This window comes from Gordionus sp. m RMFG-2023, chromosome 5 (genome assembly GCF_954871325.1).
Source record: "Gordionus sp. m RMFG-2023 chromosome 5, tfGorSpeb1-WG-v2, whole genome shotgun sequence".
NCBI classification, from domain to species: domain Eukaryota; kingdom Metazoa; phylum Nematomorpha; class Gordioida; order Chordodea; family Parachordodidae; genus Gordionus; species Gordionus sp. m RMFG-2023.
The window spans coordinates 16,632,456-16,659,766 of record NC_088779.1 but is presented as its reverse complement, the minus strand read 5'-3'; the positions used below and the strand labels follow the sequence as shown (position 1 = coordinate 16,659,766).

The following is a 27,311-nucleotide window of genomic DNA, read 5'->3' as shown; positions in this document are numbered from 1 at the left end:
TCTTTCAAGCCATTGTGATATTTCAGTAATAGCATTAATAATCAGCTCTTCTAACTCCAAAATAGCTGTTACTGTGGCGGAGACTCGATCTCGTTGGACAAGCTTGCAATTTTTTTCTCCCTGTTGGACAAGGAGTTTCAGAGATAATTATTATTTTATTAGAAATTTAGATAAATATTACGTCACTAAAATTTGAAAATAATAGGTAAATTACGTCAAGGAAAACTTGAAATCGAAATTGATTGATAAAATAACTTAGTAGATGAAAGTGATAAATAAAATATATATATACATATATATATATATGTGTATATATGAGATAAGAATAAATATTAACAAATATAAATTAATATTAACAATAATATTTTTGAAAAATATAATCCGGCATCTGCATTTTTTGGCTTTGGGGGGGGGGATTTGTCCCCCTGCCCCCCCCCCCGCTGCATACGCGCCTGTATACAATTCTTTAAATGCAAGATAATACTTTTTTATACATAATATTTACGATATTTTCAAAATTATGCTTCTTTAACTTCTGCAGTTAATAATCATTGCTGTTTTCATTTCATATGATGTATTGCTTCCATAAAGTTTGATAATGATTCTAATGGGTCATTTTATCTGATATCAAATTATCCGGGACATTGTACTCAAACATGATAGAAGATTATAATCATTTTGTGTGATTCTATCTAAAAACGATCTACAAAGTGATCAATAATTACATAATAATTATTTTTATGTAATTATTATTGAAGTATTTTTCATAATCAAATTGCAATTTGGTATCGACAAAACAATCCTGAAGATTTATAGGCGTTACGTATCCTGATGATTTTTGAGGGATGAGTTAAAATTTTGATATAGGTTTCTCAGCCTTAATTCTTATCAAATCAACAGAGTATCACTTCTCTTATTTTTTAAATATATTAATGGTTAAATCACAATTTTTAGCAGCCACTATATTAGTACATAAAGACTGTAGATATTTATTTAGTATATCTTTATTAAATATTTCATAAATTAAAATACAATTTGATATAATTGATATAAGCCCATTGAGATAGAAGACCAGAGGCTTCGGATCAATCATGAGTGGAAATCTCTTAAGAGTTCTATTCAGGCACGTAACCAATGGAGGGGGCGAGAAGGGGAAATTTCATTCCCATCGCAAATATGACTGTTTTCATAAATATCTTAAGCTAATAAAAATTTTACCAGCCACCCCCCCCCCCTTTCGTAAAATTTTAGCAATATCAATCAGAGTTTATCTTTACAGTTATTTGCATTAATAAATTATTTTCCTACAGCTCACTACTTTGTAGAAATTTACAAAATCCAAATTTAGATTTGGTTCAGGTTATTGATTTGGCGGAAAATGTATATGAACAGGTAAATAAAAATGAATGTAGATGAATATTATTATAATATTTATTTAGACGTTGAATCGAAAGCTAAATCTTATGATATAACACTAATTAAACCTGGTCTAGCACTTAGGCAATTGATGAAATGTAAATGTTGACTCAACTGTAAAATATACATTTTCATCCCATTCTTAAATACTTTTTTATCACAAATTAAAGTACGGTTTTTAGATAAAAATAAGCCTTTATCTTCATATTACCTAAAAACCCTTCATTTTTTGATGCCACTATTGGTAAAATTAAATATTTAGCAAAATTTTATTCCCATGATATTGATATTAAAATCAATTCAATCAGTCAATTCGAATTGTGGTATAAATATTTACTACGTTTGGCTATTTTACAGCATGTTAATGATGCGCTCAATCGATGTAAGGAAATCTTGGCTCAATTTTCAAATATTATGGTGTTGTTTTATATTCTTGCATATTTGCCTATTACAACATGTACGAATGAAAGGACCTTTTCCAACTTGAGAAGGTTGAAAACTTATTTACGAAATACTACTTCCGAATCTGGGCTAAATAGGTTAGCTCTGTTAAATATCCACAGAAATTTGGTTCCAACGACAAACGAAATTGATGAATTGGCAAATTTCCTACGAAAATTAAAAATCGAATTATAATTATAATATTTAATAAATTTCTTGTATAATATTGTATTTGATAAGAAGTTATAAAAACTTGCTTTAATATTTTATGCACAGTACAATTAGTATTTTCAATAAAAAAATTTTATTCTATTATATTGTATGAGAATTTAAACTGAGGCTAGTTTTTAAAGCCAATTTTATAAAAAAACGTCTGGCTGTTCAATCTCGATGATGGATCCACTCCTTTAGATACTGACCTTTCTCAGGCCTTCACCTTGTGGGACAGCAATTGTCCATCCACTCTTTGTCGTCCTACCTCCAGCATTCAAAAAGACTGGGATGCTCCTCTGATCGCCCTTTCAGTTGAATACCTAATTTCGAACAGGCCCTTTGAAGACAATCCCAATAATTTAGTGTTATATGCAAACTCAGGTTACGAATTGTTGGAAGCCATCCTAGTTCCAATCTTGGCCTCCTCTTGACTGGTAAACAGCTACGCATTTCCATAGCCCTCCGCCTTGGCTGTAATGCTATGGTTCCCTCCATTTGTATCGACTGTGGCCATTCTATTGAATCGAAAGCTTACCATCCCTTGCACTGCAAATTCTCCCATAGACGCAACCGTGTCAAAAATCAATCAACAACATTATCCCAGCTGCCCTCAAAAAGATAATATTCCATCCACCCTCGAACCAGTGGGCTCTAATGAAAACGCCATACGTCCTGATGGGATGTCCTACATTCCCTGGACTAATGGTCTCCCGCTCGTTTGGGACTATACCTGTCTATTTTGCAGCAAAGTCCAGCCTCTCATTTTCTGCCATTGAAAAGGCTGAAATCCTAAAAAAAATAATATGCTGGCCTCACCAACCATAACAATCGTTACCAATACACTAGGCAATCATTTTTCTCAGTTCTTTTTTATACATATGTATATTTTTTAAATTAATTTTTAATATATCCTTATTTGTTTTTTAATGTATATATTATTATTTAGTGTATATATCCTATTTTAAAATAAATAAAATGATTTGGTCACTATAATATTTATATAAATTAAAATTTTATAAAAATTATATTTTGTCTTCAATAAAATTATTACATGTGCGCTTAATTTTAAATCCTGACCCTGAGGATATGTATATTTTTCTAAAAGCAAAATATACTAGAGAATGATTTTTATAATTTTTATGTGAAAAATTGTTTTTTGGCAAAATATATAAAACCCAGGTAAGTTTTTTTAAAAATGAACTTAGGTAAGAAATTAGATATAAAAATACATCTTCACCCTAAATTAAAAATCTTTGTCAAGGGTTAAAAAGTTGTTTGCAATATTGTTACCTCGTCAATCTCTTTATCTCGGTCTCCCCTATTTACGGCAAATTCCACAATTACTTTACGCCCAAATTCCACAATCCCTTTACCCTTAATATAGCCTAGACCCACCTTTTCCTATTTTTTAGTTATTCAAAACCATTTTTTTTCCTCCAAAAAATATTTTTCCAAAAACTTCTTATATCAAAACGATTTTTTTCTAAAAAATGTTTTTCCAAACCTTCTATAGATTCGCTTTTCAAAACAATTTTTTTCTCTTCTAGAAAAATAATTTCATTGCAATAAAAAAACAAATATCCTTTATTATTCCATGTTTAAATTTAATATTCCTAATTGAAAAAACTAATAAATGTTAACAGTATATAGATGGATACTTAGACCCGTGCAAATGGGCCAACCGATGGGACAATGGCCTTGGCAATAAAATTATATTATTTAAGGGGCATATAGTTATATTTCTTGTCATTTAAAAGTGAATTGTAATTTAAAAAATGTTTACTAAAGTCATTTTTTTGCAAATTAGCTTTATTGTACTTAAAATATATTGCATAAATATTACTTGATAGATATTTTTACTTTAAATTTCATTATAATAAGGAAAATCTAGTATGTTATTTGATGATTTTTTAGAACAAAATGTAATTAGAAGTTCTTATAGAACAACCAAATTTATTTTTGCCCCGGGCCACCAAATGTTCTAGCACGGTCCTACGAATAGTAAAGATAAGAGTATTTACTTATACTTTGATGGCCAATTTAAAAAAGTATTTTCCAGTGTAAAATTAATTCCTGGCCTTTATATTTATAAATGACAGAAAATAAACAACCTCAATTACATGATGTCCTTCTATATTATTCAGCCTTTAATCATACCGATTCAATTCAAAATATTAACGAAGTATTTAACCCACGTTTATTGAAGTTCAATGAGAAGTAATTATATATACCATTTTTAATATTACTTAATATGATTGTTTAAATATTGCTTATTGGTATTAGATAAGATGAATGATGGTTTGATAATTTAGTCTCATCAAACGCAAAGCTGAGCTTAAAAATATTCTTCTAAATTAAAAAAAATATATACTACGAAGTAGTTTACATTCCATATTACAGTTTAAATCTTAATCCAGTATTACATTGACATGTAAATAGTTTCTAAGTAAATCTAACATAATAAGTCTGCCTTTCTTTGGCGATAAAAATGCTTTTTTTCAAATTCTATTTTAAGGTCCAAATTTATTTTAACCCTTCAAAGCTCGACTTTTTTAAATACAAAAAATTTTTTATAAAAAATCTTCATTTATAACCAAAGATGTAAAATTTTTGCTTCATAATACACAGGTAAAAAAAAATCATGTTAAAATTGACATTGAGCTCAATGCATATATAAAAAGTATTTATTTATTTATTATGAAATGTTTTAAAACAATTTCTATCCTGGTTAAAGCATAAATAAATTTCACATTTTTCACACTTAGTTTTTGAATATGCGCTAACACAGCTTACACATTTTTGACTGTTGGAAGCTTCTGTGTTTAACGACTGATATTATCATTTGGTAACCTAGATCCTTTTTATTTTTTAGGAGTTTCATTAACCTTATACCTTTGATATCTACACTAGCATTCCATTAGCATATCGTGTAAATCTACCCCTCCCATTCCTTTATTATATTTTTTTTAAATACAAGGCCTAGAGATCTGAATAAATTTTTTTTTCCGTCAAGAACCATCGCCTCACATCTTATATTGGGTTTATACCATTCAAAGATGATATAACATGAACAAATTTGTTGTCAATATGATAATTATTGTATTATTATTAGTGCCACTTTTGTAGTCGAAACTACCTCTCCCCTTTTTCTTGAGATCGCGATCGCTTTTCAAATTGCAACCTTTTATTCGATTGGATCGTATGGTACCAATTAGTGTTGTTAAATGGCTCGTTTTGAGCCGATTTTTAAAAACGGCTAACTCAATATTTCGTCAAGAAAAATATTACGCAAGCCTCAAGATTTTGCTCATAGAAGGAACAAAGGTCTAGGCATATATTATCTAAATCTCGAGGCTTAGGCTATAATTTTCTGGCTAAAATATTGAGTTAGCCGTTTTAAAAAATCGGCTCAAAATGAGCCGTTAACTATTTCTTTAAGTCTTATCACCTTTTTGAACGCAAAATAATTTGATTCTTCAACAATATTATCTATAATATCATCATCCAAAAACATTTTAAAATTTAATATGGTATTGGAATAATATTTGGAGGATTAGAAATTTTTAAAAAAAATGTATCAAATAATTCAATATTATTACCCAATTACTATTGAGATTAGGAATACTAGGTCCTTCATGAATATTATCAAGTTCTATGTGGAGTGCATTTGTGGGCTAATCTATATCCATATTATCAATTGGATGATTATAATTATCCTCACTATCATCAATATCTGTTTCCGAAATATCAACTTCAATTATAATTATTTTATTTGACATCTATAAAAATAAAATATATAAATTCATTTTTAATAAAATAATTTATTAAATTCCCAATGAATTAATTTGGGATCATAAAATATAAATTCATGATGACATACTAGATTATTTTGTCTTCTTTATTAAATAAACAGTTTTCAGAATTCTTCAATTAAAATATATATAAATAACAGGTAAAATTAAGTAATTTTGAAAAAATCATAGTCAAAAGTTACATGATAATATTTATTTTAAAATGCTAAATTAAATCATTTAGCGGTTTTAAACGTTAAAAAATAACATGCAATATGATGATGTCAAATTAGCTCGCAGGACTTTAAAGAGTTAAGAAAATCAGGCAAAAAAATCCTAAATAGAAAATTTAGCATATCTGCAACCATTAAGGGTATAAAAAACATATATAATATTTTCATACTATAGTATAAAAATTAATAGTAATTTTTAGAGCTGTCCCGATCCACATATTTTTCCCGATCCGATCCGATATTTTCCGATATTGATTCAAAACCGATCCGATATTTATATTGATTTTGCACCACCCCTCTTTGAACCAAATGTAATTTCAATATTTTTTTACGCAAAAGAATTATGCATTTAATTTAATTTTTTTATTTCAACAATAATTTTAAAAAAATTAGGGGAAATGTGCCATAAATGGCCATGTGTGAAGACTGGCCACCACCCTTTAACTTTTTATTTATTGGACCAATTTCTCTCAAAATTGGTCAAAATGTTTATATTTATGATATGTACCTTACATAAGTTCATTTATTGAATAGAGCAATTCAATAAAAAAATATTTCAAATAAACTGTTTTTACTACCTCTTTCTGGAAAAATCACGTTATACATTTTTTTGTTTGGTGAAAATATTACTAATTTAGATTACTGATATTTTATATAAATATTATCCTTAGGCATTTAGCATTATTCACACAAAAAATTAGACTTTAAAAGCTTTATTTAATAGACATTTAAAAGCGCTTAATAATAATAGAGAGGTGAGTATTGACTGTCCATGTATTGATTGGCCACAATTCGCACATTCACATATTAAAATGAAAAGCCCTTTTAAATCAACATTTGGTGTAATAAAATGATGAACAAGCTTAAGAATGTTTAGTAAAATAATAATTAAGATATTAATTTATAATATTATCATTATAAATGTGGTAATAAATTAGATTTTAATACTAATTAAATTAGTGCATAATTAATTTTTTATATAACTAAAAAATGTAGAAACATTAACATAACAAGTATTTCATATTTATAATAAAATTCTTAAATAATATATTATGACCAACACATAGTATATGGCCAGTCAATACATAGTATACATAGTATGTATTGACTGGCCAGAAAAACAACTTTCACATAATCTCATTTAGCTCATAAAGTATTATACATAGAGCTTTGATTGATTAATAAAATTTGTTTGTTAAACATAAATTTTAATACCCTTTTTTCAAAAAGGCAAAAACATGGCCATTCATGGCACATTTCACCTATATTATAATAGATAAAATAAATATAATAATATATCCATTTTATGTTGGTTTATAAATTGTAATATTTAACATATAAAATAATAATAGGGGAGACCGGGGTTAATGTGTTCCCGGGGTAGGTATTACCTTCTCAAATAATTTAAAAATTAATAAAGTTTAAGATTTGAAATTTAAGCCAAATATGTATTTTAATAAGGTGCATAAGTAGGTCCAAAAATGTTTCGGACAAATGCTCATGAAAAATTTTAAATGCAAATTTAAATTTCAACATACCCAAAGTAACTTTTTAAAATGTTACATTTTCACTAATAACTTTTTTAATAAACGTTGTTTGGACTTAATATTAATTCTAAATGATAAAAAAAATCTCCATTTTATCATATATAAAAATATTGACACAATTTATGGTAATTTAATATCTTAAAATTATATTTTAATTAATTGTTAAGAGCTGGGGCAGGTTTTGGCGAGGTGCGTATTAGCCATTTTTAAGCAGGGATTATTTTGAAAAAAAATATCAACTAAATTTATAAAATTCTAGGACCACTAGTGACAATATGAAGATGATTGAATTATTTTTTATAATTATATAACAGATTTAAGTGACAAGTACTTCCGGATGACATATGTGATATAGATGAACCCTAATAAATTTAACAATTTATTTTTATTTATTTACTTAGAATCAACACTTTTATATAAAAATTTTTTAAAAATCTAAAAATAAAGAAGCGCTATGACAAGCAACGTGAAAGGATAATAGCTACCCCAGGTGTTTTTCATAAAATTTAAATTTTCATTTTTTTAATTTAAATTTAAAAAAATATTATATTTTTTTATTAGATATTAATTTCTACCGTAGATAATTATATAAAGAATAAAATAACATTAAAATCATTTTGATAAGTTACTTCTCCTACTTTTCACAGCCTCTCAATTTTTTTATAGACAATATCGCCCCGGTCTCCCCTATATTAGATTTTTTAAAATTAATATAAGAGCTTCTAGATTTTCATGCAAAGGATCATAATATTTCCAAATATTAGTTTTATTAAGAATGGCTGATATTGTTGGCTGACTTTCGGGACTCTTTTTCTAAAAATTTGATTTGTTTTTTTAATATTTCTCGTTCTTTTTGTATTAGCTCTTCGAATTCCGTTTGATGGAATCGCTTTAAATGTTTCCGAATATTTGTTGTATTAAATGAATTTTTCATTATTTCTCCCCGTGAAATTAGGATTCCGCAGATAACGCATTTTGCAAAATTCTCTTTATCTTTATCAAAATATTTCCATAATTCAGAAACCATATTTAAAATAATTCCTTTATTTAAAGTATAAATATAAAATTGGTGTTATTTTTTTAAAGTTTTAAAAATAAATAAAACTTTGGGTGTTCCTTTCTATTTTTATAAAAAAACTTTTAAATCTATTTAAAGAAATAAATAACATTTGCATTGTTTAAAAAAAAAATTATTTAGAAAATATTATTAATGTGAAATAGAAACTCATTTGAAACTCGGAAAAATTTATTATTTTTTTAAATATATTTTTTTAAAATTTTTAAAAAAAATTTATATTAAAAAAATAATAAATATGATGTAATAATAATTCAAAGTTTCATTACTCAAAAGTTTTAAGAATTACATTTTAGTAAAAGGATCGGATCGGGGTTTAACAGATATCGGCACCATCCGATATTTTGGAAAACGTTAAATATCGGTACCGATCCTATCCGATATTTAATATCGGCACAACCCTAGTAATTTTTATTATTATTTCACATTATAATATGATTTAATACGTTTGGCATATATATCTTAAACAATATCTGCAATTTCTATCCTCTTTAATTTTGAAAAATTAGTATATACATGAATGCAGGCTTTTCGTTTTAAAATCAATATTTGTAATTTTCATTGCTATTAAAAATATTTATAAGCGTCGGATGTAGACAAAATCTAAGATTGTTTCTTTTGATGAATATTTTCTTGATAATGACAAATTATGTTTTTAGTATTATTTAATCGATAAATCTTTTAATATCTGCGATTATATTTTGCCTATTCATTTTTTTGTAAAAATATTGTCTCTTAAATAATTGTGGAATATACTTTGTCCAAAATTAATTACTTTTAACTTCTATGTAGGAATATCATTAACGATTTTAACAGCGATATTTGAAATATACCTAAAACGAATTATTCGATATTCTATTCCAATTTTACGACTGCGAAATTCTAATTGAATACAAATATGGAAAATATATTATTCGTCGAATAGTTTTTTATCCATTTTTCGATAGAAATATTCGTATAATATGATTTTCTTCATATTATTCAAAATTTATCTATATAAGACATTATTCGTAAATATTCGAAACTATTCATAAATATTAAAACTTATACAGAACATTTTATTTTTTTACTTTATTTCTACATCTATGAATACTTTTTAAATTGTTTTATAATTTTCACGCATAAGAAAACTTGAAAAAATAAATATTCATTTTTGAAAATATAAAGACTTTAATTTATTAAATTGAATTATGTTTTTATTATTCACAAGAATACAATAGAATTATTTTAATCAAATACGAATAATGTATTGTAGGTATAATCTGAAGGTAAAGCTAATACATATAATTTTCATCAACGTTCTCTTCATCACAAATCAAAAGAACTTCGTGAAATTATATATAATTTTATCTCTTTATTTAGTTGGATTGGATCAAAAATCCAGAACCATTCATTTTAAAAATTATCACTAAATTCATAAATAATAGGCAGCTAAGAATTATAAATAATTATATAAGAAATGATCAATAAATATTCTGCAAAAATTATCTAAATAAAATAAACAATTTCAAAAAACTATTTTTTTATATAAAAAAATTTAACTGAGGACATTTCTGACTGAACATTTATTCTTACTGCTAAATCTTTTACAGTGCATATATTCACCACTAAAGTTAATTTAATCTTTTCTAAATTCTTATTTATATAACATAGAAAATTGATACAGTTTGGATTAGTTCACGGATTAATTAGTCCCGTTAAAAAATATCCTATACTAATTAACTCTAAATATAAGTTCAATTTCAACCCAGGGATACAAAATAAAAATGACAACAGAAATAGCTTATACAACAATATGTTATATATAGATGGTAGAGCTGACTTTGATGGGATATGCTGCAAAAATAGTAATTAATGATAATGAGCTATAAAAAAAATTTACGATTATTTTTAGATATAAGTCACAAGGATCTGGACCTAATTTGCAAAAAATTTTCCAATATTATTATATTTTATGCATGAGCTATTATAAAACACAAAATTTCCACTACTATAATTCCTCATATGATACGGTTATTCTACTATGACTAGATATTTAGAAAAAGCTTTGCCTATATTTTGGATGAAAAATTGCTTATTTGCTATTGCTATAATTATAAACATAGTACTTCATGTTAAAAATACCATAAATAATAACTTGACCACATTATAATGCATTAATGTTTATTTATAGTATATAAGATATTAAAATGCTATTTTTATTATTTTTAAAAAGTAAGCACTGCCATTGATCTCACAAATTGTAAAATATTGGCAAGCACATTAACTACGGCTATCTTTCGCATAGGCTTGCCCTATATTTTTATGGGGGGAGGGAGATATTAATAATTTTCTAATTTTATTTTAAATCTTGTATTAATGATTATATTGATGCATATAATTATTTGACTTTATTCTGTTAATATGGTGAAATTATCATTATAAACATGAAAATTAAAAAACAATAAAATGAATAATTTTAAGAAGCAAATATTTTGTTTTAGATTTTTTTAATAATATTTTTATTTTAAATTTTATTAGAATTTAATATATAACACTAAAATATAGAGGAAATAGATTAAATCATGCCAAGATCGAAATTTAGGCCCGGACAGGGAAAATTTCTTAAGTTTACCAAGCACATTTTGCCTCCCCCCCCCCGCTACTGACATTAATTCTTTATTGCTACATTTTTAAATGCTATTAATCATCTATATTTAATAGGTCTGTTCAAAAAAGTCTAATCGAATAGTAACGAATAATATAAAGAGTAAATTACGGTTTTGTTCTAATACGAATACTAATTATTCAAATAAAACGAATTATTTGATAATTTATTATTAAAATATTAATAAAAATTTGACTAAATTTTATTATATAATTATTTTAAAATATTAGAGCTATGACGATCCACATATTTTTTACCGATCCGATCTGATATTCGATATTCGTTTAAAATTCGTTCCTATATTTATATTGATTATATAATCAAAATTTGCTACAGGGACCATCAAGAATCCAATATGAATATTCCTGCAATCGTGAGAGCAGCAATGATAGTATAATTCATTGTTTTTATCCTTTTCCTTTTTTGATTCGACTTTTTCTTTTTCTGGCGCATTTCCTTTTTTGATCCAATCCTTTCCTTTCATGTTTGACTCTTTTCCTTTTTTTATTGGAGCGTTATCCTTTTAAATTGGAAACCCAATATATCAAATAAATTAGTTAATCATTAATAGTTCATTGTATATCACTAATTTTAGGGGAAAAGTGTGGTTGTTTATCAGATTCAAAGAAAATTTGCTTATGTTAAGGGCAAATTATCTTCGACTAAAATGTATAGGTAAATATGATTATGTTTTGTTTAATTTATTATAAAAAAAAATCAAAGGAGCAGCAATCCTTCATTGGAGCTAGTTCGTTTAAGAAGGAATGTTAACCACTCTGATCACGGGTATCGGTTGTATCGCCGATAACGTGTAGATGACTTAGGTTAGGGTATCGGTATTATATATAATAATGTGATATCGGTGCATTCCTTGAACCTACTGTTCAAAAATACATAAATGATAAAATAAGATATAATATAAATGTATATTCAGAAATTTAGGAATATTTTGACAAATAGCTAAAAATAATTTCTTTAATAATTAAAGTATTTAAAATTCTAATTCGTAAAATAAATTTACTCATATAATATTTGTTTTCATTTATCAATATGATTTGCTAGTATATATAAAGATTAGAATTCCATTGAACTCAACCTTAGTAATTTCTAAAGTTATTAAAGAATTAATTTCTACATATAATGTTAATCTATCAAAATTATTAGTTAAATGAATTTGTGCAGGATGAATTTATTTTTATTTATAAAATATGATTAAGTAAAAAATGAATATTGTTTATTTAATTCATAAAAATTCTTGATTAGCATAAGAAGGCGAAATCTTGCTGAGTCTGAATTCTAAGATTTATTTAAAAAGAACTTAAAAACCATATGAATAGTATTTATCAATATGACACAATCATCCTATAAATATTATCTTAAGATTTTGAATTTTATAAACATATGGTAAAAATAGATTATAATCTATACTTTAAAATGAACGATTATGACAATTGTCACTTTCCCATGCTACATCTTATTTTAATTTAACATGTTTAAAATCTATATTTTTAGCCATTTGCGTCAAAAAAAATCAAAAAACTTAACGATTATGACAATTGTCACGTATCTAGGGTACATCTTCGCTAAAGTTTTATTAAACATGTTATTTAGCCCAGTTACGTCAAAAAAACTTTAAAAATAAAGATTATGACAATGTCACTTATCAAGGACGTACATCTTCACTGAAGTTTTATTTAAACATGTTAGTCACAAAGATAGATAGATTAAAAATAACAACACCAAAACTAAATAAGAGAAGGATATATTTTATATGTAATATTTTTTAATTTGTAGAATGTTTAACAATCATAGTAGTGAAAATGAAATTATGGAGATAGGTTCTCCTGAATCAAATCCGAATCTTAAAATTCTAGATTGAAAATTTTATATAGTAATTCATGTGAAAAAGAACAAGGTACAAGCTGAATATCAAAATTGCACAAGTAAAAAAGTTATTAAAGGTTCAACAAACTCCTATACAAACTTTATTAAACATATTAAAGTATATTATACATTTTTATTTTATAATTATTAGCATAATAATACCTATATTTCAGTCCCTCTTAGATAATTGTTATTAAAATTTTTTATAGAAGATTTGATTATCAAATTAAAATCATTTTGGATATATTTTTTTAGGGGGGTATCGATACCACTTTTTGGAGGCCGATTCGATATTCCCGATATTAAATTGATATCGGCCGATTACCGATCCGATATAATATCTAATTTTGTATTCTGTAAAGATACAAATTGTCATTTAAATATATTATAATGATCAATTATAGTTTATATTCAATTCAATTGCAATTCTAAAAGTATATAAAATATTTTTATTGATAAATCACCTATTTATATAATAAGTAATAACATTAATAAATTTACATAATAAGTAATAAATATATTATGAAATTTGAAATAAATAATTTATATTAATTTAATCGAAGATTTCATTTTAAAAATACCAATATTTCCAATTTTTCAGAGGCCAGCTTGCGGCGATAGTAACTGTCAATATCACCAGCTTCACTAAAAACAGATTCTGAAGAGAATATCGCACACTTTTATAAACAGAATGCGCAAAAAATAACAATATGGCAGAATGTTTATTAATTAATTATTATTAAAAAATATATATAAAAATGGATTTCGATTTTATTTATAAAAATAAATGATTTTAGATATAACTTTTTTTAAAAAATTTATAACATTTTATTTTTGTTAAAGAAGCCATTTTATATCGGATCAAGTTTTATAATATTGGCTGATAACCGATATTTTAAAATAGGTGAAATCGGCCCGATCCGATAGAAAATATCGGCACATCCCTAATATATTATATATATAATTATCTTAGCAAGTTCTTATTAGAGTAAATATTTAAGCTACAATTGATATATAACATTAGATAATTTTAAAATTAATAAAATAATTATAATAAGGTAGAATTTAACTTTTATTTATTTATGACCTAAGTAAAATTACATTACAGTATTTATTTACAAAATTTAATCAATTTAAAATGTATTCAAGAATATTGTTATGTATTTAATAATTATTATATAATGTTGTACATTATTTTCATATTTTTTATATATAATTAATGATTTTACAAGAAATATATAAAAAAAAATTGAAAAGAGATTTAAATGATATTTATATATATGATATTACAAACGCAAGAACTAATAAGTCATATTAGAAAATAAACTAATTTAAAAAATACATAACAAACAAGTAATGATAAATACTTAATAAAGATAATGAATAAAATAAAACTGGTATTTTTTTTTAGAGATGCCATTTAGCCATATACTCCGAATGTAAGCTATATTTAAAACAACACAGAAAATAACCTGCAAATTATAATAAATCATTTGATTTAATTTTCTTTCATATTTGCAAATTTTCAACTCCCATTAAATATACTACTCGCCCTTCCTTGTTTAAGCTATTAATGGGCAAAAACTGATATTAAAATCCCTGGTTATTTTAATTAATTCATTAATAAATATTTTATTAATTATTGCAAATATTTATTCTTATATGTGTATGCTATGTTCTTCACAAATAAATAATAAAAACTGTATTTTATAAACTATTCTAATTTAATTGTTAATGATAATTTAAAAGTATCTTGTATTTAAGATACTTTAATTTAGTAAAAGATACAAGTATCTTTTATTTTGTATCTTTTTAATATTTTGAAAAAGATACTAGTATCTGTATCTAGATTTTTTTTTCTGGCGGACCTGCCAAACTCTGTCTAGGGGTAAATCTTCACTGAAGTTTTATTAAACATGTTAGCAATACTTATTTTACCCATTTAATTTTTAAAACTTTAAAAATAACGATTATGACTAATGTCCTTTTATATGGTACATCTTAATTTAAATTTTAATTTAACATGTTAAAAATACATATTTTTGCCCATTAGCGTCAAAATAAATCTAATATGTTTAAAAATACCGATTATGATATTGTCATTTTTCCAAGGAACATCTTCATTGAATTTTAATTTAAAATCTTTACAATATAAATTATACTTTTATCCTTTTGTGTCAAAAAATTTCAAAAATCTTGAAAAAATAACTAATATGGCAATTGTCACATTAAAATATTTTTGTTAAAAAGATCATATAAAATAATATAAATAGGTTAAATATAAATATTTAAAAAAAATTTTTTAGAAAAAACTACCTCTTTTAATATACTAAAAAAATATAATTTTCCAAAAATGATAAAAAAATTTATAAAAGATCACCTCTGAAAGATTGTTTATTTATAATAAAATTCACAAAAGGATTCCTCAAAAAAGATTTATTTACGATGAAGATTTAAAATTCTTATCAAATCAAAATTGTAAAACATAATCAGGGTTGGCATGTCGGTCAATACTGGGGGGGGGGATATGATAAGTCAATTACTTTAAAATATTATTGGCGAATAAATATTTTAGTATAATTTACTAGTATGCATTAAAAGCATGTTTATCAATCTTATTATGAGATTTTATTATATAAGAATTAGGTATTTTACAAGGTAGTGGTAATCAAATATTTTAAGTGATATAATAAATTTCAGAAGTAAAAGCGTCATATTTAATAACCAAAATATGTAAAGGGGTAACTTTCATAAGAAACAATCAGATTTCGGCCTCAAGTTGGTGGAAATATTTTGCCCACTTTTACTAATATTTCCTAGTTCGATTACTTCTTCAGAAAGAAATTGGTCGGTTGGGGCAATATTCATACGAAAAATAGAAATCGATTTAAGACTTATCCAACTGGAAAATTGATAAGAGTATATCATAACTTAAGATTCATTAAAAATATTAAACAAAATAATGATATTCGGAACAAGACTCTGCCACGGAGGGCGAAACATTAACTAAGATATAAAAAAATATTATGAAATTTAATATTACATATACAAAATAAAGTTAATATTAACGTAAAAAACATTTATTTGAATTTGACCATATTTGACCGGTCAAATATCGATCAATTGACCGAATCGTATTTGGTCAAATAAACAACCCAAAATAATATTACAATAGCAGCATATTATTTTTTTTATTAAAAAAACATCGAATAAATAAATCTATTTTCATTTTCATAATATAATCATAAAAAATATTAAATCATATAATATGTCCATTTGTTGTAAACAATAAATATAAAGTAAATAAATTATTTTACTAAAAATAAATAATTATGCTACAACACAGAAAATAACCTGCAAATTCTAATAAATCATTTGATTTAACTTTTTTTCTTATTTGCACATTTTTAACTCCATTAAATATACTACTCTCCCTTCTCTGTTTAAGCTATTAATGGGCAAAAATTAATATTATTAATCCCTGGTTATTATAATTAATTCATCAATAAATATTTTATTAATTATTGTAAATATTCATTCTTATATGTGTATGCTATGTTCTTCACAAATAAATAATAAACACTGTATTTTATAAACTATTCTAATATAATTGGTAATGATAATTTAAAAATATCTTGTATTTAAGATACTCTAATTTAGTAAAAGATACAAGTATCTTTTATCTTGTATCTTTTTGATATTTTGAAAAATATACTAGTATCTGTATCTAAGATTCATTTTTTAAAAAAGTATATGTATCTGTATCTAGATTCTTTTTCCGGAGGACCTGCCCACAAACTACTATATTACGGAACGCTGACGATCGAATACCTGCAGAATTTTCTACTAATTTAGTAGCCGATTTTTAGGCTAAACCTAATTAGGCTTAGCCTATTTTTTCATCTAAAATATTGTCTAGGCCGTTTTATAGTCAGCTAAAATTAAAGGATTACGCAACACTATTTATATCATTTATAAAGGGTATTTTTAAACGAGCAAGTCGCGGCATTTAATGATCTGAGAGGATCTCAGGGAATAAAGGATTTAGATATTGAAATAATTTTTTATTAAAAAAAAGATTGATGGGCTGGGAGGTAATTAAATAATGAATTTAACTTGGATAAATTGTTAAGGGATTTGTTTAAAAATGTTTCGATGACCTTTTCATCTCCTATAGTTGATCCAAGATGTATCATCTCGTCTCTGTTGATGACATGATATGTCATGTCTAAAGGGATAGAAGTAGGATTTAGGAAGCAAATCTCACATCCTGTAATATGTGAGAGATTCTCAATGAAGAGGGGAATGGACATGATTGTGGAATTGCATTAGACAATGCCGTTACCAAGATACCAGTAATTTAAGGTAAGGTTAAATTGAATTTCCTGAATTATCTTGTGGATCCCGATGCAAAAAAGGGCTGGGCCTAAGGGGTCTCCTTGTTAAATTCCCTCTTGAGATTCGATTATGTTATTGTATTTTAAAAAAGTATGGTTCGAATAACTGTGGAGGATGTAGTTGATAATTCGGGATATTTGTTGCAAAATAGGGGAACGAAGTGTTGCAGTTTTATTGTATTAAAGGCATTGTAGAAATCCAGTTTTAGGACCACGTCATCGTATACTGTTAGCTATAGTTAAACGAGCAAGAGCGGAAATTTCAGAGCCTTCGGGAACACCAAACCCTAGCTGAAGTGGCGACAGGAATGAAGAAAGAGATTCCTTTATTCGTGAAGCAATGATATTAGAGACAGTCCTTCGGAAGAACGAGTCAACAGCGATTGTGCGAATACCTCCGTCCTATTTTTTGAGGGCTATAAGGCGTGCACCAAAGAGAATAGGAATGATAGGTGATGGAAGGGGTCCATTAAGAATTATATTTAGTAACCTGATAAGGTTTTGTAAAAGGGCTTTACATGAATAGGTTTTAAAATGTCTTGGATGAAGATAGCACGAATGCCATCAAGACCTCCGGAAAAGTCTCTTTTGAAAGATCTAACAGATTTGATTGTCTCATCAGTGTTGATTTCGGGAGCTATATGGTCGTTTTGGCTTAAGAAGGCAAATTCCGAATCACATAAGGGGTGTTTTAACAAGGCTTCTAAGGTGGACACATTGTTTGGAGCCAAGGAGTCTTCAGAGATCATGGCCCGAAGGGCTGAATTTATTTTAAGGCTGTTTATTTTGTTTGAGACTATTTTAGCCCTACGGGCGATGAGGATTGGATTAATAGGTTCGGGGTGTAGGGGTTTGTACTGAATCAGGGTTGAAGAAGGATATTGATGTTTTTATATGTTTGGATAATAAAATATTTTTATTATCGGGGATATTATGGATGAAATTGGTAAAACTTAGTAGGGGAGACCGGGGTTATATTGTCCATAAAAAATTGAAGTGTTATAAAAAATAGACAAAGTATAAAATGTTTAAACGTAATTTTATTCTTTACATATATATCTACGGTAGAAATTAATATTTAAGAAAGAGAAATTTAAAAAAATGAAAATTTAAATTTATGAACAACACCCAGGGTAGCTATCCTTTCACGTTATGTGTCATAGCGCTTCTTTATTTGTAGACTTTAAAAATTTTTTTATATAAAAGTGTTGATTCTAAGTAAATAAATAAAAATAAATTGTCAAATATGTTAAATTTATTAGGGTTCATCTATATTACATATGTCACCCGACTTGTTATCACTTAAATCTGTTATATAATTACAAAAAATAAGTCAATCATCTTCATATTGTCACTAGTGGTCCTAGACAAACTAGTGGCTTTCTAATGTTTTTATAAATTTAGTTGGATTTATTTTATTCAAAATAATCCCTGCTTAAAAATGGCTAATACGCACCCCGCCAAAACCTGCCCCAGGTCTTCAAATTTAATTAAAATATAATTTTAACATTAAATTACCATAAATTGTGTCAATATTTTTATATATGATAATATATATATTATCATTTAGAAATAATATTAAGTCCAAACAACTTTTATAAATAAAGTTATTAGTGAAAATTTAAATTTTAAAAAGTTTCTTTGGGTATGTTGAAATTTAAATTTGCATTTAAAATTTTTCATGAGCAATTTTGTCCGAAACATTTTTGGACCTACTTATGCACCTTATTAAAATACATATTTGGCTTAAATTATAAAACTTAAACTTTATTAATTTTTAAATTATTCGAGAAGGAAATACCTACCCCGAGAACACACTATCCCCGGTCTCCCCTAAGTTTTTCCAATTGGATAGGTTCCCAAGATTGTTTACTGTTATGATTAACTTGTTGAAGGATTCTGCTAAAGTATTACGAGACCCTGTGGTATGCGGGATATGGTGGGAAAGTTGGTTAGAGATAAAAAATCATTGGCCTATGATTGTATGTTGGGAGTTTGTTGACTGGGAGGTGAGTCAATAGCAACAATAGGAGAGGAAGGGCTTGCTAGATTTAATAGGCTGAATGGAGGAGGATCTTTGGACGTTATACTTGCTAGCTTGAACCCCGACATCTGGAGGATGGGGGACCATCGATTTGAAACCTAGCTTTGGTTAATTTTTAGATTTATTGCATAAGGGGCATATTTCATGCATTTAAAATTTTATTTGCCAACACTCATATTAATACATAGAAATATTTCAGGGTGATCAAAGTGATAGATAAAATTGACATATATTTAAAATGCAGGATGTGTATTGTATTAAAGGTGTCAAAGGTAGACATATATATAGATAAAGTAAGATGTACACAGGGTAAATCATATTAAAAGTTGCTATAGGAATCTCTTAAGGAATGCAATTGATAGTATATGTCTGTGTTTGAAATCTATTAGATTGTGCAGTTGATAGTATATGTCTGTATAAAAATAATTAACAACCCATTTACAATTGATGGAGGACCATGGATTAGAACTTCCTAGCTTTGATTATGTTTGAAGATTTATTGCATAAGGGACACATATCATTCATATAAATTTTTATATGCCAACCCTCTTATCAATATAGGAGGATTCAAAATGAGAGATAAGATTTGACATATATTTAAAATTTAGAATGATAACTTATGCGGGATATATATTGAAGGAGATATGTCAAAGGTAGACGAATATATAAATTGAGTATGATGTAGGCAGAGTAAATCATTATAAAAGCTTCTTTAGGAGACATTGAGAATGACGGCGCATAATCTAGAGGCCTAATTATATTAACCCGTTATGGAATGTAGTTTATCATATATGTCTGTATAACAATCTATTAGATAAATAGCATCAATGGTATATCTGACAATTAACAACCCATTTACAATTTAGAGTTAGAGATAGATGCTAGTCTATTTTCAATAAAAATGAAATTTTATTTAAATTTAAGCAATATAAAATGTTGAGCCGAGTTTTATTGGTTTTTTATCTAATATAGTTAAGATATTAAAAATCAAATTTTCCATCTTTTTATATTGAAAATTTTTTGGAAAATCTTATAAGTCATATTAATATTCATTTTATGATAAAAAATAGTTTTTAATATTATGGATCTAGACATCATAGAAGAAGAAATCGAAATAAAAAATAAATTATCTATTAAAACTTTATTGCAGATTTTCAAATGTTTATAATGATGAAAATATCATTGCGGCTCTTATCCATCCTGCATTCAAATTAAATTAGGAATCGATAAAAAATGCACAAAATATGGAACAAAAATAGAAATTAATTAATTTTTTAAGAGAACAAATTCACGATGCAAAAATAGCTACAACGGGAACCATTGGACAAATATTTTTTAAATAATTATATCAAAATTACTATTTTTGATAAATTTCCTGAATTAAAAAATATTTTTATAAAATACAATGCCCCGCTTCCCACAGGTGCTCCTGTTGAGCGCCTATTTAGTATTGCTAAACAGGTTTGTGGGAGAGGCGTGGATGTTTATTAGATTCGAATTTAGATAATTTATTACTTTAGCGAATAAAATATAAATATTTTGATATATCATTTAATATAAATAAACTTTTTTGATAAAAAAATATGATTTTGTTTAGTGTACTTTCTAAAAAATATAAAAATCAAAGGAACAGCTATGGAGTGGCACTCCCTTTTAAAAATTTACTAGTGAAAGCTGGAGCTAGCTCTTTTTAAGAAGGTAGTAGTGGGAGGAAGCTAAAAAGGAGCCTTAACAACTCTGCTTCCATCTATATAAAGTAAAATACCTTCGCAGCATATGAAAATGTAAAAAATTCTCACCTATATCTGTCACATCAATTAGGTGTATTATCTTCTAAATCTATAATGGACATTATTAAAACCTAGAATTAATTAATATTATATATAAATAAATAACACTTATAGGCTTTAAATCTCGTAATATAAAATATGGCCGAGGATGATAAAATATGATGTAGATAAATATTTTTTTAAAAAATAATGATTTTAATTTTTTTAATAATGGATAATATTTAAAAATATAAAAAAAATATATATTCTATTCCAATATCGCTAAATTTTATTCCACGCCAAGAAGAACCTTTCATTACTAATGTCATTATTCATCAGCAATGGTATTTCTTCCTAAGATTAGAGTAAATATTAAGAAAATATTATTCTTAAAGATAAATTCCATCATTTTGGTAATCTATTCCTTACAGGATGTTCTAAATAAATTAAATTAATCAACATACCTCTGCATTCACATATTTTATATCCCCTCAAATCCATTAGACAATATCTTCTGCAATGGAAAGACGGATAATGTCCCAAACGCATATTGTCATTTCTTTTGATAGTCCGCACTTATGGCGACATTTTCATTATTCGACTCGTAGATCATGTGTTTTCTTACTGCGCATGATCATGGCCATTTTTTTAAATATGGCCATGATTCGCCATTATTCTTCTTCTTTTTAATTCAAGCGCGTATATATTTTATAACTATGACTACCTCCATCGAACTCAACGCCACATTTTTATTATTCGACGCGCAGATCATGTGATTTCTTACTGCGTATGATCGTTAAATATGGCCATATATTCGCCATTTTTCTTATTCTTTTCTAATTCAATCGCGTATTGATTTTATAAAAATGGCTACCTCATTCGAACCCAAAATATGTCCTACTTGCCGGAAATTTATACATTTAACAAATAAATGTGTTTTTTATGTTCATGGACCAATTTCCAATAGGTGTCCTCATTCTTGACATGCTCCTCTCTCTCATATGGCTAACTCACTTCCCAACTCATTCACGGAACTACCTTCAAATCGCGCCTCTAATCCCACTTTCTCAGACAATTTTCTCAATACTACAAAACCAAGTATCATATCCAGAATACCTAAAGGAGCGAGCATACAAGTCGCTAAATCTCTCAGTGACAGCATATCCTCTCTCCTCAAAATTTTGACAATGAAGAAGAATGGTTAAAATTCTTCTACTTCGGTTCAATACTTTTAAAATACCTGACAAATCAGTCCAGAAATCCATAACTCAACAAGTAAAGGACGCCAGTTTAACCCTTTAAAGTCCTGTGAGCTAATTTGACATAGATTTAATTTAACATTTTTAAATAAATATACGAATGTATTCAATCGTATTTTATCAATAATAAAAAAAATATGCTTTTGTTTTAATTTTATTATCATGTAAATTTTGACTATATTTCCGTTTCGATTTTTTCTGAATTACTTGATTTTACATATGATTTAAATATAATTGAAAAATTTTGAAAACTGTTTATTCTATAAAGAAGACAAAATATTCAAATATGTCATCATGAATTTATATTTTTTTAGAATTTTAATTATTTTTGTAAATATAATTTTAAAATTATGATGCCAAATTAACTCATTGGGAATTTAATAAGTTATTTTATTAACATTGAATAAATTTTATTTTTTATAGATGTCAAATAAAATAATTATAATTGAATGTGATATTTCGGAAACAGATATTGATAATAGTGAAGATAATTTTAATCATCTTATTGACAATATAGATATAGATTCGCCCATAAATGCACTCCACATAGAACTTGATAATGTTCATGAAGGTCCTAGTTTTCCTAATCTCAGTAGTAATTGGGTATTAAAAAATCATTTGATACAACATTTTCTAAAAATTTTTTAATCCCCCAAATAATATTCCAACACCATATCACTTCGAATAATATTTCTACCTGCATTGTGAATGCATGGTTATTGTATCGAAGACATTACTTCAAAAAAATGGAAATTTTTTATAAAACTTACAACATTTAAATCTCAAATAGTTCCTGCCTTGTTAATGGCAGATAAAATTAGTAAAAGAAAAATAGGGAGACCATTAAATGAAAATCCTAAAATACAAAAAGGATTTAAGTTACCTCAGATAATAACTGACGTTAGATATGATAATTTAGGGCATTGGCCAGAAGTTTCTAAGACTCGAAAAAGGTGTAAATTATGTGTTATCGCATATTTAAGGACTATGTGTGAAAAAATTTATGCCATAACTAGGAAATAAATTTTAAAAAATTTTTCATTTTTTTATATACATGCATTTCGCTAAATGGTGCCAAATTATATCATGATTTTTTTTTACCTTTATACTATGAAATTAAAATCGAAATAAAAATTTTACATACTTGATGTATATAAATGAAGATTTTTTATAAAAAATTTTTTAGTTTTATTTTAAAAAGTCGAGCTTTAAAGGGTTAAATATCCTTAGCCGTCTTCAAAATACCCAAATCTATTCACATCCAAAAAAAAGAAAAGTAACTCCACTCCAGCAAAAAACTTCATTGATCTCGAAGAAAATCGATAGTCTTAACATCAAAGGGGCTCTCAAACTCATTTCGACCAATGATACCCTTGCTGATTTCTCAGAAGAAACCTTAAGCAAGCTACGCTCAAAACATCCGAATTACACAGCCTTACACGCATTGTGCAGCAGACTTCACACAAGAAGAAGTAAGGAGGAAAGCAATCCTATCATTTCTTGTGACTCAGCGCATGGACTTGACGGAATTGGACCAATCTTCTTACAGGACATAATCACTCCCATGATTTGTGCTCATGTTTTAATTCTCACCAAAATTACCAACTTATGCAATAAAATCTTAAAAGGAGATGTACCAAGCTTTGTAACCCCCTTGCTCTTTGGAGCCAGACTCATCACACTCCAAAATCTCAACAAGGACATCCGTCCCATCTCCATTTGTTCAACTTATCGAAGATTGGTAGCAAAATTAATTCCTCAAGAATCAAACACGAAGCATCACACATGCTCAGCCCTTTTCAATTGGGTGTTGGCGTACCCGGTGGATGTGAAGCTGCAGTACACTTAACAAGAATTCATCTTGAAAATAACCCAACTAACGAAGCTTTAGTGAAAATCGACTTTTCCAACGCATACAACACTCTTTCCCGCAACACCTTCATAAATTACACTTGTTCCTATTTCCCCGCTTACACCAAATTTCTTTTCTCTTGTTACCTATCCCCTACAATTCTACAATTCAACACGGAAAAAATACTTTCAGTTGAGGGTATTCAACAAAGAGACCCTCTTGGATCTCTTCTATTTAGTCTTGGAATCAATGACATCATTAAATCAATAAACGCTTCTTGTACTTTATCGCTTCTTGCTTGGTACATCGATGACGGAATCTTAAGTGGCTCCCACAGTGAAATTGACAAAGCAGTCAACATAATTCATGAAATGGGAACTGCCATTGGACTCTCTCTTAACCTGAGCAAATCCGAATTCATTCAATTGAATACAAACGCTCCAAACTCACATAATTTCAAATTCACTGTTATTGATGAATTCACACAATTAGGATCTCCCGTAGGAGGACATAAGGCAATTTGTACCTTCCTTCATTCCACCCTTGAAATCATCCTTAAACTTGAAGACATTTTTTCTCATCTTCCCTCACACAAGTCTTATTTCTTACTAAAAAATTTCTTTTTCATACCAAGGATTCTTTATGCACTTCGCGCAACACCCATATTTAAATATCCTTCTCCATTAAAAACGTACGAAAACGGAATAAAAGACCTAACCGAAAAAATAATAAATCTAAGATTCAACGAATTCGCTTGGGCGCAAGCTTCGCTCCCCACAAAATGACTTGGCATTAGATCTCCTTATGATCTAGCAATAACCTCTTTCCTATCTACTAGTCTCTTGTCAAAGTAAATAACAAACGCCTATCATTCTAAAGAAGATCTTTCCTTAATTGAGGCCATAAACACTTGGTAAACTCGAATCAATGTTGATTCTCATCCCCCCACAACCCATAGACAGAAGGACTGGGATGCTCTGGTAGATGCTCGCTGCGTTGAAAATCTCTTATCTAGCATGCAATTAATTCACCGCACCCTATTCTCTTCCCTGCTCAATGGTACTGGACACGAGTTTCTCGCATTCCTTCTATCAATCTTCAACTTTCGAACAACGAACTTACTCACGCCATCGGTATTCGTATAAATTGCTCAATCACCCACCCTCACATCTGTTCAGGCTGTAACTCGCCCGTCGACACGAATGGAAGACATAGTTTACATTGTCGCTCCTGCAATGGTCGATTCATTAGACACAGGCAATGATTCAATCATCCAAAACACCTTGAAATCAGCACAAATCCCTTCCATACTTGAACTTCAGGGTCTTTTCAGATCTGATGGTAAACGTCCTTACGTCATCACTCAAATTCGGTGGACGAGAGGCCAATTATTAGTATGGAACTTTTCTTGTATTGACCCTCCTGCCCCATCTAACCAGATACTCAACATCATAGACCAGAAGGAACAGCTTAAAACCTCGAAATACACAGAAATTACTAATGACCATTGTTTCATTCCAATTATTTCAACCACACTTGCCACTTTCGGTAAACTTGCCTTAGCTTTTTTCTAAAATTTAGGATCTCAAATCAACAAACATTCGGAAGAACCTCGAGAGGGTTTTTTTCTTCGACAAAGGCTTGCCATAGCAATCCTTAAAGCCAATTATATCCGCTTCAATGGTAGTCTAATAGTCAAAGAGCTATCCTAAATCCTTTTTTTTCCTCTCATTATACCATCCCCGTTCTTCATTGGTATTTAAAAAAATTTTTTTATTCATATTCCTTTTGTCGCATTTTAATATACTTTATTTATACGTTCTTATATTCATTATTTTTTATTATATACATTTGATTTTTAATTCAAATTTATGTGATTTAATTTTGGAATTTTCATATGTATTTTTTTTTAATCTAGTTTTTTATATACATTACAATATGTGTTTTCTTAATAATTTATATATTATTTGTAATTGATATTTTTTATATTGAATTTTGAATTTCTTTTATATGAATTTATTGGATGTTTTATGAAATAAATTAAAATTTTATATCAATTTAATTAAAAAATTTTAAAATTTATTTATTACTTTTAAAAAAATAAATTTTTAAAAAATTCGTGAGCGAATATTAAACATAATGATCACGATCCTCAATTTAAGACAGGATCATAAATCCAGGAAAATTACCAAATTTAATATAGAATCCGATCATCGATCTTTTGATCTCGATCCTTTAACAACTCTGGTATTAGATTAAATTAAAATCATAATTGAAATTGGTATTTATATGAAGTTGACAAATAAAATTAAAAATGAAGATGACATAATAATAATATATTATACCTTGCTATTAATATATATTAAGATTATTATCATCGATCAAGAAACCAAAAATCAATAATTCGAAATATTTATTGTAAATTATTGTTTATATTCTAGAAAATATTATAAAATTGTTTAATTAAAGTAGAAATATTATAAAAATGAATAATTTGCTAATTAAATTATCTCTTATCATTACAGCTTTATACATTGGAGGAGTAACAAATAATTGTATAAATTGTAGAGAAAATTCAAGTAAATATTATTAAGACAATTTAAATCATTACTACTTTAATAATAGTGTGTTCAAACGGAAATTGTGGAGGCAGTAAAAGAATTGGTCTTGGAAGTTCTTACCAAAATATGGAAATGGGTTCATCACAATCATCAAATAGTGCACAATTTAAAAAACAATCCTC

The 27,311-nt window shown here is 27.1% G+C and overlaps 1 protein-coding gene across 9 annotated transcripts in view; it reads left to right on the top strand.

The window, feature by feature from the left end:
- Positions 1–27,111, top strand: part of LOC135929441 (GATOR1 complex protein NPRL2-like) — a 63,376-nt gene extending 36,265 nt beyond the window's left edge. For 4 of the 9 annotated variants that reach the window (XM_065466018.1, XM_065466020.1, XM_065466019.1 and 1 more), the window contains 2 exons: positions 4,170–4,287; positions 23,989–26,372. In XM_065466018.1, coding sequence (XP_065322090.1) covers positions 4,170–4,287; positions 23,989–24,565 — 695 coding nt within the window. In that variant the 3' untranslated portion in view covers positions 24,566–26,372. Of the gene's footprint in view, positions 1–4,169; positions 4,288–8,088; positions 8,132–9,508; positions 9,594–10,369; positions 10,564–10,610; positions 11,181–23,988; positions 26,373–27,093 lie in introns of those variants that run through there. The other 5 variants (XM_065466027.1, XM_065466021.1, XM_065466024.1 and 2 more) reach the window with 5 other exon arrangements.
- Positions 27,112–27,311: the final 200 nt, after the last annotated feature.